This window comes from Heterocephalus glaber, unplaced genomic scaffold (genome assembly GCF_053883595.1).
Source record: "Heterocephalus glaber isolate CG9 unplaced genomic scaffold, H.glaber_assembly_v1.0 deba00001773, whole genome shotgun sequence".
NCBI classification, from domain to species: domain Eukaryota; kingdom Metazoa; phylum Chordata; class Mammalia; order Rodentia; family Bathyergidae; genus Heterocephalus; species Heterocephalus glaber.
Genome location: NW_028258463.1, coordinates 11003500 through 11016850, shown reverse-complemented (window position 1 = coordinate 11016850; position 13351 = coordinate 11003500). Strand labels below are relative to the sequence as shown.

Genomic DNA, 13351 nt, shown 5'->3' with positions numbered 1-13351 from the left:
AATCTACAGGTTCTGTGGATGGCAGGTCCGGGACCTGGGAGAGTCCAGAATGGAAGGGCACATTTCCGGCCAGAGCCCCTGGAAAGGAGGAGAGGATGGTCAGGGAAGAGGATGGTAGGAGAGGGGCCTATTGGCAAGGTCGGATCAGGAGTTCCGTGGTGCACGCCTATAATCCCAGCACTCTGGGAGGCTGAGGCAGGAGGATCGTGAGTTTGAGCCCTGCCTGGGCTGGGAATGTAGCTCAGTGTGGGGGGCGCAGGTTCAAGCCCCAGGAACAGAAACCAAAAAAAAAAAAAAAAAGCAGAAAGCAATGAATGAGAAGGGGCAGGGAAAGGGACCGGAAGTAGCAGCTGCGAGGCCAATGGCAGGAGCTCGGTGTGTGCCAGGCACGGCCCCTTCCAAGCTGGCCTGGCAGACGGCAGCGCTGGGGGCTCCCGGGGAGACTCAGACCTGAGGCTGTGGGTCCTGGGCACCTGTGTGCGTGCGCAGGTGCCTGTGTGTGCGCATGCGTGCCTGTGTGCGCGCGTCCCTAGCTGCTGGGGTGGGGCGGCATGGCCCTCGGAGAACAGAGAGGCTTCACGCAGCCTGGTCCATGGAGCCCTGGGTCTCACAGGGACCAGAGCTCTCATCCTGCCTGTGGAGCCTCGGCCGAGTCGCTGTCACGGAGCCTCAGCTGCTCACCGTCGGGAGCTGGTGACCTTTTCGGGCCACACTGCCTGGGTGTGTGAGTTGTGTGAGTGTGCGCCTGCGCGTGTGTGGAGAGAGAGTGTCGGAGAAAGCAAGTCCCCTTCCTGAGCCCGGGGCCAGGGAAGCTTAGCTTTGCGCTGCCTTCCTTCCCAGGGGCCGCTGGGAGCTGCAGGGACCGCTCCCCTGCGATGTGACCCTGCCTGGGCCCTGAGAGTCGCTGCCCCCGGGCCCCACCATCTCCTGAACACTTCCAGTAAAATGAGGCTGTCGCCAGGTGTGGTGGCACACACCTGTAACTCCAGCACACTGGGAGGCTGAGGCAGGAGGATCGGGAGAGTTCGCAGCCAGCCTGGGGGATTTAGGGAGACCGGGTCTCAAAATCAAAAATAAATAGGGTTGGAGATGTAGCTCAGTGCAAAGGCCCTGGTTCAATCCCCAGTTTTCCTGCCGCAGTCCTGGGGGGAAGGAGGCTTGGAGGGAGCCGCGGGACCCCTCTCCCTCACGTTGGCCTGCTGCCTGGCCCCCACGCTCACGGAGGCCCCCGGAGCCCAGCCTTCCCCGTGGCCCCCGCAGCTCTCCCTTGTCTCGTCCGTCTCCAGCTGCCCGCTGGCAGGGCAGGAGTGAGGCCCGCAGGCCCGGCTAGGCAGGCAGTCCCCAGCTCCCAGAGGGTTGCCTCCTGCCTCCCAGCCATCCGGGTCCCCGTCCAGGGCGGTGCCCTGCTTGGGGAGGCGTGGGGGCCCTGGAGCTGCTGTGGTGCCCCCTGGGAAGAAGTCGGCCGGAAGGTGTCCGACTCCAACAGGAAGTGCAGGCACTGGAGGGAGCACCCTTGGCTGGACCGCGAGGATCAGGACGAGCAGAAGCTGATGTTCTGTCCTGGCGTGCAACAGGCGTGGTGAGGCTCAGGACACCTTCACCGCGGGCACCGACACCTTCCAGCACCGCGCCCTGCTGCTCCATGCCACCCCAGTGCCCACCACACGCTCTGCTTGTCAGTCGGGGCCAACCCATGGCGGAGGACCCTGGCGCCTGCCACTGGGGCGCCAAGCTGGAGGGACCCGGACAAGGTGGCTGTGCTGACCACCGTACACTGCATGGCCAAGGCCTTGCCAGACAACTGCTGCCCACCGTGCTCGAGCTGCAGAGGCTCACCTTGCCAGGCACTGCTGGGCACCGAGCATGACAGTCACTGCTGCCCCAGGAGTGTGAGGGATGTGCAGGTGGGTGGCCGCCAGGAGTACAGGCGCCAGGCGGAGGACACGGAGCCTCCCAGCAGCAGCCCTCTCGCCTGTGGGACCTGGCTGACGGCCGCCTATGTGCCCGGTGCTGGGCCTGCTGCAGGGAGACACCAGTGCCTGGACTGTGGGCACCCGGGCACTCTGTACTACCTGTGGCAGGGCCTGCAGACAGGTGCCGGGGGCTCGACTGGCCCTTAGGTAGGCCTTGTTGGTTTTTTACTACGTTTGTGAAAGACTGAAATAGTTTCCAATTTAGGAAATTCAGGAGATGACAGAGAGGTCTGGGCTTGTGGCCTCCACTGAAGAGCGAGGGCCTCTGCCCTTGCAGGGTTCTTTGGCTGGTGCGGTGGCCTGGGCTTGCCAGTTTCCCCAACCCTGAGCCCTCCAGCGTGTGCCCAACTGAGCAGCCCCCAGAGGCGGCATGCGGGATGGAGGCTGAGCCCTTCCACTAGAGGTGACTGCAGCACCCAGCGGGGCCTGTCCCTGCCCAGGGCCACGTCCATCAGTCCATCCTAAGCCGGATGGGAGCAAGAGCCTAGAGGAGGTAGACGGGGCTGGGCTGCAGGAAAACCAGCCTTCTTGGACCACTCAGTGGATCATGAAGTGCTTTTCCATGTAGAAGAGCAATTGTGAAAATTAATTTGCAATCAATTAAATTTTAAAATATTTTTAAAATTCGCAATTAATTAAATTAAAATTAAATTGCAAATTAATTAAAGTTAATGTAAGGTTTTTGTCATGAGCTGTAACATGCAACAGCTCTTTGTGAAGAGCAAGGGCAGGTGTGAGCTGACCGCAGGTCTCAGAAAACTGACATTTGGAGCTGCCAAGCGACTGCCCAAGGTGGCACAGCCAGCTCGGACCCCGCGGCCGCCCTGTGCCGGCCTGGGGAGAGGCCCGACCGTCCTGCCCTTCGGTCCTAGCTGTGCAGGCGGCCAGCGCCAGTGTCTGCCCACAGAGGCTGCCCGTGCCCGAAGGTGCCCCCGACCTGGGGCTCTTGGCAGATAAGATGAGGACCTGTTTTCCACAGCTGTGTCCCCGAGTGCTGGCCCGGCTGCCACCACCTTCCTGGGGAGCACAGAGCTACAGAAGGGCCAGGGCACTGTGGGATACTCCACAGGTCCTGCAGGCTCCAGTGTCGCAGTGCCAAAGCGCACAGGCCTGGTTCCAGCCTCTTGCGGGATGGCCTGGCAGCATGGGCCTGCGGCTCCAGACCTCCTGCTCCCTGCTCATGGCTGGCCAGATGCCGAGGCCCCTGCTTACCTCAGGGAGAGGAGAGCATGCTGGACGCTCTCTTCCATCTGCATGGCAGTTCTGGTGCCCACATGGACCCTGAGCTCTGGGTGGTGCTGGACCTGACTGCTGTGGATGTGGCTGGGCCAAGGCCCATGCCCTGGGTGTCTCTCGTGCCCACCCTGGAGGCCACAGCGCTAGCCTCGCCCGCACTGCATGCCCTGGCGCTGCGCCAGTTCACCTTCAGGCCCTTCACGCACCTGCTGCTGGACGTGCTGCTCTTGGTGCGCAAGCTCACTGCAGCCAGAGGAGCCCGGCCTGGCCCTGCTGCAGCTGTGGTGTCAGGGAGGGAGGGGGCTGCCTGGCTGCACGACCCACACCACCTGCCATGATGCGCACGCGAGGGCCCCTGCACACGAAGGGGCCTGACACCCTCCAGGCCTGTGGGCTCCATGTGCACGCCTGCCATTCGTGCTCCGAGCTGCATGGCCTCTTCGCTGAGTTGGCCATGCTTGCCCTGGTGCTGTCCAGGGCGCTGGGCTCCTGTGCAAAGTGCGGTGCCAATGCCAGCTGTGCGTGGGGTCCTGAAGGCCATGTGGCCAGGATCGCAGAGGGGCTGCTGGAGCCAAGGCCACCCCAAGGACTCAGCACAACCTGGGCCAGGGGCTCCTGCCCACTGCTGGCTCCCTGTCCCCAGCCCCGGGCACCAACAGTAGCGCTGCTAACGTCTGGGCCACCCAATGCCCCTGTCCTTTGCTGAGTGGTGACAGTTCGCGTCCTGTCTCCCCCTGGACCCCGCCCACGTTGGCTGTACAAAAGCTCCAGGAAGAAGACTGGTCTGAGGGACGGAGGGACAAAGACTCTGTGCTCCACTTTCCTAGCTCTCCTTGCACCTTGGCCTGGACGGGGGTCACCTGCTTGTCTTTGACCTCTGTGCACCAGTTGAAAGTCCAGGGAGGGCTGGTGCCTCCCTTTGCCACCTGCAGACTGCCCCAGGGCTGGGCAGAGACCAAAGGCCTTCTTTTGGTTTTGCAATGACAGGGTCCAAAAAAGTCCCAAATGGACTGGATTGATTTCTGATACTTTTTCTTCCTCCAAGTCTGCTTGTTCAAGTTCCTAGGCCTCCCTTCCCCTCACCTCTGACCCTTGAGACCAAAGACTGCAAAACCCCAATGTTGAGACAGATGTGGTGGTGCACACCTGTCATCCCAGCACTCAGGAGGCTGAGGCAGGAGGATTGCCATGAATTCTAGGCCAGGCGGGGTACATAGTGAATTCAAAGCCAGCCTGACCCTCTTATATCAGCCCTTCCTACAAATAATTGGGGATCTACAGGGAGTGAGGGGACAATAGAGTGACAGGGAAAGGGCTGGGCTTCCTGGAGCCCCTGAGTTTGTATTTAACTTGCAATAAAGTGGACATGTGGCACATCACGTGGTTTCCATGGTGGATGTGTCGGGGCCCAGCCCTGACTCCTCCGTCCCCTCCCTGCCATCAGGCTGCCTCTGTCCACCCAGGAGGGACTTCTTCTGGGGCTAGGAGCCTGGACCGGCCTGTCGCCACCCTGGGCATGGTGGGCGCTGCCTTATAAAGAGGGCGACTCTGCAAGCCTCAGCCTTGGGTCCGGCTGCGCCCGGCCCCCTCCCAACCCTGGCCTTCTTCCTCCTGCAGCAGGCCTGGCCTCCAGCGCCCCCAGCCCGCTGCTGGCCCCCCTGGCCCCGCCTGCCTGGCCTCTGCAGCTCTCACTGGACGTCAAGCACTTGCTGGCCTTCCACCTCCATGGCACCGCCCCGCCCAGCCTCTTTCCCAACTTCAGCACGGTAAGGTACCAGGGGAGGACTGGAGGGGGCAGGGAAGGGGGCGGCCTGGGCGGGGCCACAGGAGCTCCTCCCCCTCCTCCCCCCCTCCCCCCTCCCCCCTCCCTCCTCCTCCCCCTCCTCCCCCCCTCCCTCCTCCTCCCCCTCCTCCCTCCCCCTCCTCTTCCTCCTCCTCCTCCCTCCTCCGCCCCCTGGGCCCCACTGTCTCCTAGGCAACGGGACAGCATCGCAGCACTCCCCCACCCCCCGTTGCTGTAGATGTGTCTGTGGTGGGTGGCCGCCAGTGAGGGCCCCTGCAGGTCTTTGTGTGTTACGTGTAGGTGCGAGTTTGTGTGTTGGTGTCTTGTTTGTAATTAACTCTTGTGTTGAGACAGGATGGAGTTCAGTTCTTGATGTGCAGTTCAGGCTGCCTCGAACTCACTGTAGCCCAGGCTGGCCTTAGACTCGTGGTGATCCTCCTGCCTCAGCCTCCCGAGTGCTGTTTCAACAGGCGTGCACCACCACGCCAGCTTATCTGGGGGTTTCGTGTGTCTGTGCCTTCTGTGTGCGCTTGGTGTGTGACTGAGCTTGGAGTGTGTGTTGCTTGCGGTTGTGTGTCTGCCAGCCTCTGCTTGTCAACAAGTGTGTGAACTCATGCCGTGTCGCTCCAGCCTGAAGGTGTGTATGTGTGCACGGGGGTTTCTGCTGTGGATGTTAAGTTACCCATGAGCAGAAAGAACCATCCACGCAGCTAGAGAGATAAAGTCAGATTCCAGCTCAGTCACCTGGTGGGGTCCCCTGCCCTGCCCTCCAGGGTGTCGGGGGTCTGGGACATGTGGACACATGGGGACTCGGATGGGCCTCTGACCCCGGGCCTGCCGTCATGGGCCCACGCTCGCTGTCCAAGGGAGTGGTCCCTCAAGGGGGGAAAAATGCGTGGTGTCCTCACTGTGGACACTTCCTCGCACGCCCTGCCCACCAGACCCTCTTGCTGTCCCCAGCCCCATCCCGAAGTCTCTGTCCTCTTCCCATGGGGTACTCGGAAAGTTCCTCTGGACAAACCAGACAGCCCAGGCCCCTGAGGACAGGGAGTAAAAAAATACTAAAATAAGGAAAAGATGGAAGACACCAAGGTAATATTCCAAGTCCACAATGCACTCAGGGAGCCTCAGGCCTGGACCCTGGCTGTCACCAGAGAGGTCGGCAGTGCTGACAAGATGGGACCTGTCTAGCCGGGTGTGGTGTGGTGGTGCACTCCTGTCATCCCAGGACTCGGGAGACTGAGGCAGGAGAATCTCCTTGAGTTCGGGGCCGGCCTGGGCCACGTAGTGAGTTCAAGGGCACCCTGAACTACAAATGGAGACCAAAATACAAAAAACAAACAGAAATAAAAAGGAAAAAAAAAAACAGAGCCCAGGCCAGCAGGGCAGCATGAGATGCCAAGGAGACCTGGGGCCTGGTTCTGTCTGCTCTGTCCCTCCCGACCTCCAAGGAGAACCAGGCTGACCGGCTGGGCGGCAGGAAGGGACGCTCTTCCGGCGGCTTTAGTTTTTGTCCCCTTCCTGAGCCAACCCGGGATGTGGCCCTCTGCTCCCCTCACAGATGGACCCGGTGCAGAAAGCTGTCATCAGCCACACGTTTGGGGTCCCCACCCCGCCGAAGAAGAAGCTGTTCATTTCCTGTAACATCTGTCACCTGAGGTTCAACTCGGCGGTGAGGAGGGTCCCGGGGTGCTTCTTCCTTCCGGTCTGACCTGGGAATGAGGTGGCCAGTCCTCCCCTCAGCCTTTCTTTTTGGACTCCCAGCACTCGGGAGGCTGAGGCAGGAGGGTCACTGAGTTCAAGGCTGGCCTGGACTACATAGCAAGACCCTGCCTCAAAACAAGAACAAAAACGCAGTCTATAAACCTCAAGGCCACACACATGCTACGATGAGGACACTGACAAGATCCTGCCTCTCATGTGGCCCAGGCCCTGTGTCCCTTGGGCCTGTCCCTGGGGCTCAGCTTCAGCTCCTAGTGGGGTCACGGGGACCCTGGCTGGGACAGTGACCCCCACCCTCCTGCCCACAGAACCAGGCTGAGGCCCACTACAAAGGCCACAAACACGCCCGGAAACTCAAGGCCGTCGAAGCTGCCAAGAGCAAGCAGAGGCCACAGACGCTGGCCCGGGACGGGGCAGCCGTGTCCCCAACCCCGGGCCCTGCCAGTGCCCGAGGGGACCCCGGAGAGCCGAGGGGCAAAGGTCAGTCCCGCCCTCTGCTGCTGGGCTGCGATCCTCTTGTGTCCGGGAGCCCTGTGAGCATGGCCATGCAAGCTCCTCCCCTGCAGGATGCTGTCCCCACCTCTCTGGTGTCCAGGAGCAGCCTCAGCCTGGTTTGGCTGCCATCTTTGTGTCCCTGTGTCCTGAGGCATCTCGTAAGGACAGAGCGCTGGCTGAGTCTCACCCCGTGACCGCATCTTAACTAATTCTTAAATTTTGAGACGGGGCCTCACTAAGTCTGTCAGCTGCACCAGCTGGGCTCAAACTTGCTGCCCTCCTGCCTCAGCCTCCCAGAGTGCTGGGATGACAGGCGCGCACCGCCGCATCTAGCTCCTCGGAGCTAATTATACTGTAATGACTCCATTTCTGAGCTCCATAGAGATGTGAATTTGGGGGGAGACAATATTTAACCAGCTGTATCTTCCGCCCCCCCAGGTAAATTACTGGGTTTGCTCAGAGTAAATCACTGTCACTGGGCTTTGGTGAGTCAGGGTACATAGGATTCTGTGTCAGGTGATTGCTCACCTCTCATGAGCACTAGTCAGCGTTGATTAGTTGATTGTGTATCTAAGTTGTTGCATGTGGCCATCAGTTTTTTTCACTGCTGCATAGTACTCCATCCATGAACATACCCTATATTGGAGCTATGAGGGTCTTCTAAGACTGATCTCTCTAACTTTATCCTGTCATGGGCTCAAGGTGCCAGGGCTCTGCCTCATCAGCTTCCTCTGTCTCCCCAGAAACCCCTGCAGCCCCTCCCCTCGGCCCTTCACACCAGCCACCGCTGAACCTGGAGCCCCCACCTCGGAAGCCGGGCCACAAGGACCTGCTGGACACTACCTCCTGCTGCCCGCCCTGCTCCCCAGAGCTGGCCAGGGAGGCACCAGGGCCTGAGCCTGGGGCGGCGGCAGCTGCGGGGGGCGGCAGGAGTGGGGAAGGCAGGCGAGAGAAGGGGCGCCTCTACTGCCCCACCTGCAAGGTAGCCGTGAACTCGACCTCTCAGCTGCAGGCCCACAACACAGGTCAGTGCCCTGGACCTGGGGGGACAAGGCAGCAGGAGTGGAAGGCCATCACTGCCGGGGTGCTGGTGCACGCCTGTCCCTGCACTGGGGGCTGAGGCAGGCCATGAGTTCGAGTCCAGTCTGGACTGCCTAGTGAGACTTGGGAGGCCCTTTCTCCATCAGACAGGAAGGCAGGGACTGTGCCGGGCGGCCGTGAGGGTTAAATGAAGGAGCCAAGTGACCCAGCTGGGGCCTCTGTGGCCCTGGCCCCTCCGCTACTGACGACTGTGGTCTTCCCCCTTTCAGGGGCCAGGCACCGGTGGATGGTGGAGGGTCAGCAGGGGGCTCCTCGCAGGGGCCGGGGCCACGCAGTGTCCCAGGGAGGAGCCGGACACAAGGACGGCAGAGTAGCCGAGGTCCGGGGCGGCCGGCAGGGGCCCAGGCCACCTTTCCAGTGTGCACTGTGTCAGCTGCAGGTCAACTCGGAGACGCAGCTCAAGCAGGTGGGGCCCATGGAGGGGGTGGCCTGGAGCAGGGGCCTGGGGCTGGGGCGGGGGAGGGCGGGAGTTCTCAGTCTGTCCATCCATCCATCAGCACATGAGCAGCCGGAGGCACAAAGATCGCCTGGCTGGGAAGCCCCCCAAGCCCCCCAAGCCCCCCAGCTTGCATAGCAAGCTGCAGAAGCAGGCAGCGCTGGCTGTGAGTGTCCTCAAGGTACCTGCTGCCTGCCCAGGACAGGGAGGGTGCAGAGCGGGCCAGCCGGGAAGGGCCTGGGCGTGGGATCTGCCTGCCTTGTCCCTGTCCCTGCCGGTCCCCATCCAAGGTCGTCCTCCCTGGGGCAGGAAGACAGGTGGCCCTGGGAGGACAGTGCCGGAGGGCAGGGAGGAGGGTTGGGGTCTGCAGTGGGTGCAAGCACATTCCACAGGAAGACGCCCCCAGCCCCAGGAGGGTGGGCACCCTGGGCTCTGGGCCCTGCTGACCCTGCTGCCTCTCTGTAGTCTAAACTAGCCCTGCAGAAGCAGCTCACCAGGACGCTGGCCGCCCGACTCCTGCCCAGCCCGCTGCCCGCCACCTCTGCCCCCATCTGCGCCCTGCCGGGGCCCCTGGCCCTCTTCCCCGCGCCGCTCCTGAGCCCAACTCTGTTCCGCGCTGCGGGAGGCATTCGCCCTGCCCTGGGACCCATGGTCTTCGCGCCCTATTAGGCTTCCCCAAGGCTGGCGGACTCCCGACCCGGAGCAGCCGGGCTGGTTCTGGGGCATCTTCAGTTGCTCTGAGGACCGGGGACTCAGCTGTCTCCTCCTTGCCTGCCCTTCCGGGGCTCCCCCACCCCCACGCCCCTGCGTTCCCAGCCCACCACTCCCCAAGATCTGTGCAAAACCCCAGCCCAACCCATGGTGCTGTCTTTCTCCCAACCAAAGACCTCACTTGGGGACTCTGCTCCCGGCCTGGGGCCAGGTCTGTGCCCCCCCACCCCGACCTGGGCCTTGCTGGGCTCCTGGAGGTTAGGGGTGGGGTCTCCAGTTGGAGTGGGCTCCAGGCTATCAGGACACGGTGGCCGTGGGGAACACGGAGCAGGAAAGAGGACCCACAGTCCTTGATTGGGCAGTGCTAAGGGGGGCTCCATTTGCCCACTGGGCTGTCAGCACTGGGGACCCAATTCTGGTGTGGCCGTTTTACCAAAAGTGGTCCCTCCACTGAGCCCCCCATACCCTGGCTTTTAGGGTGGCACTATGTCTCCCCAGGCTAAGCTGACACAGTCCTGCCACTCTGTGCTCCCATCTCTCCCTGGTCCCCAGCACCCAGCACCCCACTGTGCAGCTGGGCCAGTCTTTGTCCCCACCCCAGGGGCCCCCACACCACGGGTCTTGGCCAGGACCCACATGTATTGGGGTTTTGGGGGGAGATATTTCCAGTGAGAAAAGGAGGAGGGAAACTTGGATAACAGCCGTTGTGGTTTTATTGTGTCTAGTGAATCCATCAATAAATGAACATCAAGCCAGAGCCTGTGGATTGGTGACTCCTGCTCAGCCCAGTTCTGCCCTGTCCTGGGGAGAAGGGCCCGGCTGGGATCTCCTGGCGGTCGCGTCACCCATGCTGGGTGCACGGTAGAAGCCCAGAATGGCACAGAGAGGTGGTTATAAGCTCCCTGGAGCTGCTGCTGCTTTGCCTCTTCTGTCCAGGCATCCAAGGTCAGAGGCGAGGGGAGCACCGTGTCCAGCCTTGGCTGGGGGCAGCAGGGGTATAGTCGCAGGTTAATAGAAACTGGTCCAGAGGCCAGGCACCAGCAATCTGGGAGAGCACTGAGGGCGCGCGCTGCTGCCCCCTGGTGGTCAGGGAGAACAGGGTCCAGCCGCCAGGGCTGGGGCCAAGCACCAAGAGAGGGAGGTGACAGCACAGGGGGCCGGCCCCGCTTTAGACAGTCTGAGCTGGAGAGGACCTAGGAGATCAATCGTCCTGGGAAGTAGGTTGGTCTCCAAGCCAGAAAAGGAAGCAGCACGCAGAGGACCACGCAAACGCAGCTGGCTCCTCCCAGCCAGGGCAAGCGAACGGTGAGGGGCTGTGCCTCACGACGGCACCTGCACACAACACCTGTACCCCTTGTTCACGTCCAGGCTGGGGCCGAGAGAGAGGGGAGAGAGAGGGGAGAGAGAGGGGAGGGAGACAGAGAGAGAGAGAGAGAGAGAGAGAGAGAGAGAGAGAGAGAGAGGGGAGAGAGAGAGAGAGAGAGAGTGAGTTAGAGTTCTCGCACACGCGTGTAACTGGCAGGAAGCTCAGAAGACTGGTAACCCTGTCAGAGGAACCAGTTGCTAGCCAGGCGTGGTGGCACACACCTGTAACCCCACCTACTCGGGAGGCTGAGGCAGGAGGATCCAAGTTTGAAGGCAGCCTGGGCACCTTAGTGAGACACTGTCTCAAAATCAAAAAGGCCTCGGACCCTAGATCGGGCACTTGTGGCATGGTAGCTCCTCTTCCTGTCCGGGGGCCGGAAGGGGCGCTGCCCCAGGCAACCGTGAAGACAGGACGTCAGCTGGGAGGGAGTACAGGGTGCTGGGGGGAGGGGCGCTGACGAAGACTCTCTGCATTTGCTGGGGTTGAGAGGGGACACAGTGCCTGGGACAGCTCAGCTGCCCGGCCCAGTGGGCTCCCCCTCGCTCCCAAGGAGCTCAGCGGGGCCGGAAGGCCGGGCAGACGGCAGCTCTTCAGCCGTCCAGGGAGCCACTGGCCTTGTTCTTGCGGCTGAGTGGGAAGGCGGACTTGCTCTGGGGCTGCGTCATCTTGCTGGCCAGGTAGACGAAGGGCTCCAGCAGGGAGCGGCGGTCGGCCACCGACACCTCCCACAGCTTCACCTTCTCCGACTTGGCCCAGTGCTGAGCCACATCCGGGTCCACACGCCGCTGCTCCTGAAGGTCACATTTGTTGCCCAGGACCACAATGGTGACCTGGAGGAGGGACAGAAGCCTTCGGATGACTGCGGCTGGGGATCAGGCAAGAAGAGCACAGAGCCACCGTGAAGTCGGGGAGCCTCGAGTGTGAGCCCCGGGCCCCTCCGGTGAGCTGCTTGCCCCATGGCCACCTCTGGGGACACTCCGCAGTGCCCTCCAGCCCAGGCCACTCCAACCCACCTCTGAGCAAATGAGTGCAGAACGGAGCCATGCCATGGGTCCCACGGTCAGCCCTGGGGCTGGGCCCTGCCGACGCCACACACCTCCTTCTTGTCCTTGGACTTGTCGATCTCCTTCTTCAGCAGCTCCACGCGCTGGAAGGACTCTCGGCTGTCTGTGCTGTAGACCAGGACGTAGCCATCGGTGCAGGAGAAGCAGTGCCGGGGCAGCTCGGTCCCATCCCGGAGCCCTCGGGTGTCGTAGAAACGCACCTGCTCCCTCACGCCCCTGTCCGTCTCAATGGAGCCCACGTAGATGTCCTCCTGGGTCTCGATCATCTCAGAACCTGGGGCAAGATGAGAGCCTTGCTGAAAGGGGAGGGAGGTTGGAAATGAGAGCACTGAGGTCATCCTGAGAGGGATAAAGGGTCCTGGGGCTGAAGAGAGGCTGGGCCAGAACCTGGTGGGACCAGAACTAGCTGGGGCAACTGACAGGGATGTCACCCTAATACGGCGCACCATGGGGGGCTTCTCCTCCCTCTCTGAGATCCTGGGTTTCTTCCCTCCAGATCTGTTTAAGGCTGCAGAGCTGGGAGTTACATTAGTTTTACCCTTTCCCCCCCTCAATTCTAAGGATGAAAACAGGGTCTATGCAACTGCCACTGGTCTTTTTAAAAAATCTGAAACAGGATCTCACTAGTTGCCTGGGTTGGGCTTGAACTTGCAGCCTTCCCGCCTCAACCTCCCAGCATGCTGGGATGACAGGCATGTGCCACACCCTCTTTCTGGTGCAAAAACCACTGGAGCAGCTTTGAGCCTTTTCTAGCCATGACCCAATCCTATTCCTTATTTGGAAACGCCTTCCGCTGCCCCCAGCCCCAACCACACTCACCCACTACATGGTTCCCGTACAGGAGTTGTTCGAGGATGGAAGTTTTCCCCACCGACGCCTGGCCACACACGACCACCTTGCAGCTCTTCCCCATGCTTAGCCTCCAAGCTAGAGAGGGATAGAGACACCTGGGTGAGATGAGGGAAAAGGGGATCAAGGTAGAGAGCAGCCCTCCCTCCACCGAGGGCCCAGGTCCCGCGATCCACAGCCCCCGACTCGGGGTGACCCAGAGTCAGAATCGCCTTCCCCGAAGGGACCCAGGAATCCCAGCTAAAGATCCCCGCAAAAAATAAAAAAGATCCTCGCACACAGCAGAGCTCGCTCTCACAGCGGGTCCCCAGCAGCCCCCAGGGACAGCGCCTGACACCGATCCCTCCCACTGAGCGAGTCCTGCGATTAAGAGACACCAAGGAGACTGCCAGAGCCACCGCCCCAGGAGTCCCCACCAGGGCCTCCTAAGCAATCGGAGGCACAGAGACGCACCCCGTCCCGGCTCCGCACCTCCCGAGCCCCGCCACACCCCTCTCGGCCACTGGACCGCGCGGGGACCGGGGGAGGGGCAGCCGGGCCCCGGGACTCCGCGATCCGGCTCCGGGTGGAAGTGGGCTCCGTAGGGCCCCGCCCCCGCCGGGGGCCCGCCCCTCA

The 13351-nt window shown here is 61.9% G+C and overlaps 3 protein-coding genes across 10 annotated transcripts in view; 2 read left to right on the top strand and 1 right to left on the bottom strand.

Moving 5' to 3' along the window:
- Znf385c (zinc finger protein 385C) overlaps positions 1–10163 on the top strand; it is a 31732-nt gene extending 21569 nt beyond the window's left edge. Inside the window, exons 3-9 of one of the 2 annotated variants that reach the window (XM_004859364.3) lie at positions 4827–4975; positions 6554–6664; positions 7023–7194; positions 7953–8234; positions 8520–8716; positions 8808–8927; positions 9212–10163. In XM_004859364.3, the coding sequence (XP_004859421.1) occupies positions 4827–4975; positions 6554–6664; positions 7023–7194; positions 7953–8234; positions 8520–8716; positions 8808–8927; positions 9212–9415 (1235 nt within the window). In that variant the 3' untranslated portion in view covers positions 9416–10163. The remainder of the gene's footprint in view (positions 1–4826; positions 4976–6553; positions 6665–7022; positions 7195–7952; positions 8235–8519; positions 8717–8807; positions 8928–9211) is intronic. The other variant, XM_013077643.3, reaches the window with a different exon arrangement.
- CUNH17orf113 (chromosome unknown C17orf113 homolog) lies at positions 552–3584 on the top strand. Its single transcript, XM_087202212.1, is given in 9 exon segments — positions 552–724; positions 1395–1465; positions 1468–1559; positions 1561–1652; positions 1654–1737; positions 1739–2094; positions 2932–3192; positions 3195–3450; positions 3452–3584. Coding segments are annotated over 9 exon segments (1518 nt in total).
- Positions 10153–13351, bottom strand: part of Nkiras2 (NFKB inhibitor interacting Ras like 2) — a 3576-nt gene continuing 377 nt past the window's right edge. Inside the window, exons 1-5 of one of the 7 annotated variants that reach the window (XR_015447751.1) lie at positions 13208–13326; positions 12707–12814; positions 11920–12161; positions 11045–11653; positions 10153–10826 (exon numbers count right to left, since the gene is read on the bottom strand). Coding sequence is in view for 5 of the 7 variants with exons in the window: in XM_004859367.4 (XP_004859424.1) it covers positions 11414–11653; positions 11920–12161; positions 12707–12800 (576 nt within the window). In the remaining 2 variants the exon portion in view is untranslated. Of the gene's footprint in view, positions 11689–11919; positions 12162–12706; positions 12815–13189; positions 13348–13351 lie in introns of those variants that run through there. The other 6 variants (XR_015447750.1, XM_004859367.4, XM_087202313.1 and 3 more) reach the window with 6 other exon arrangements.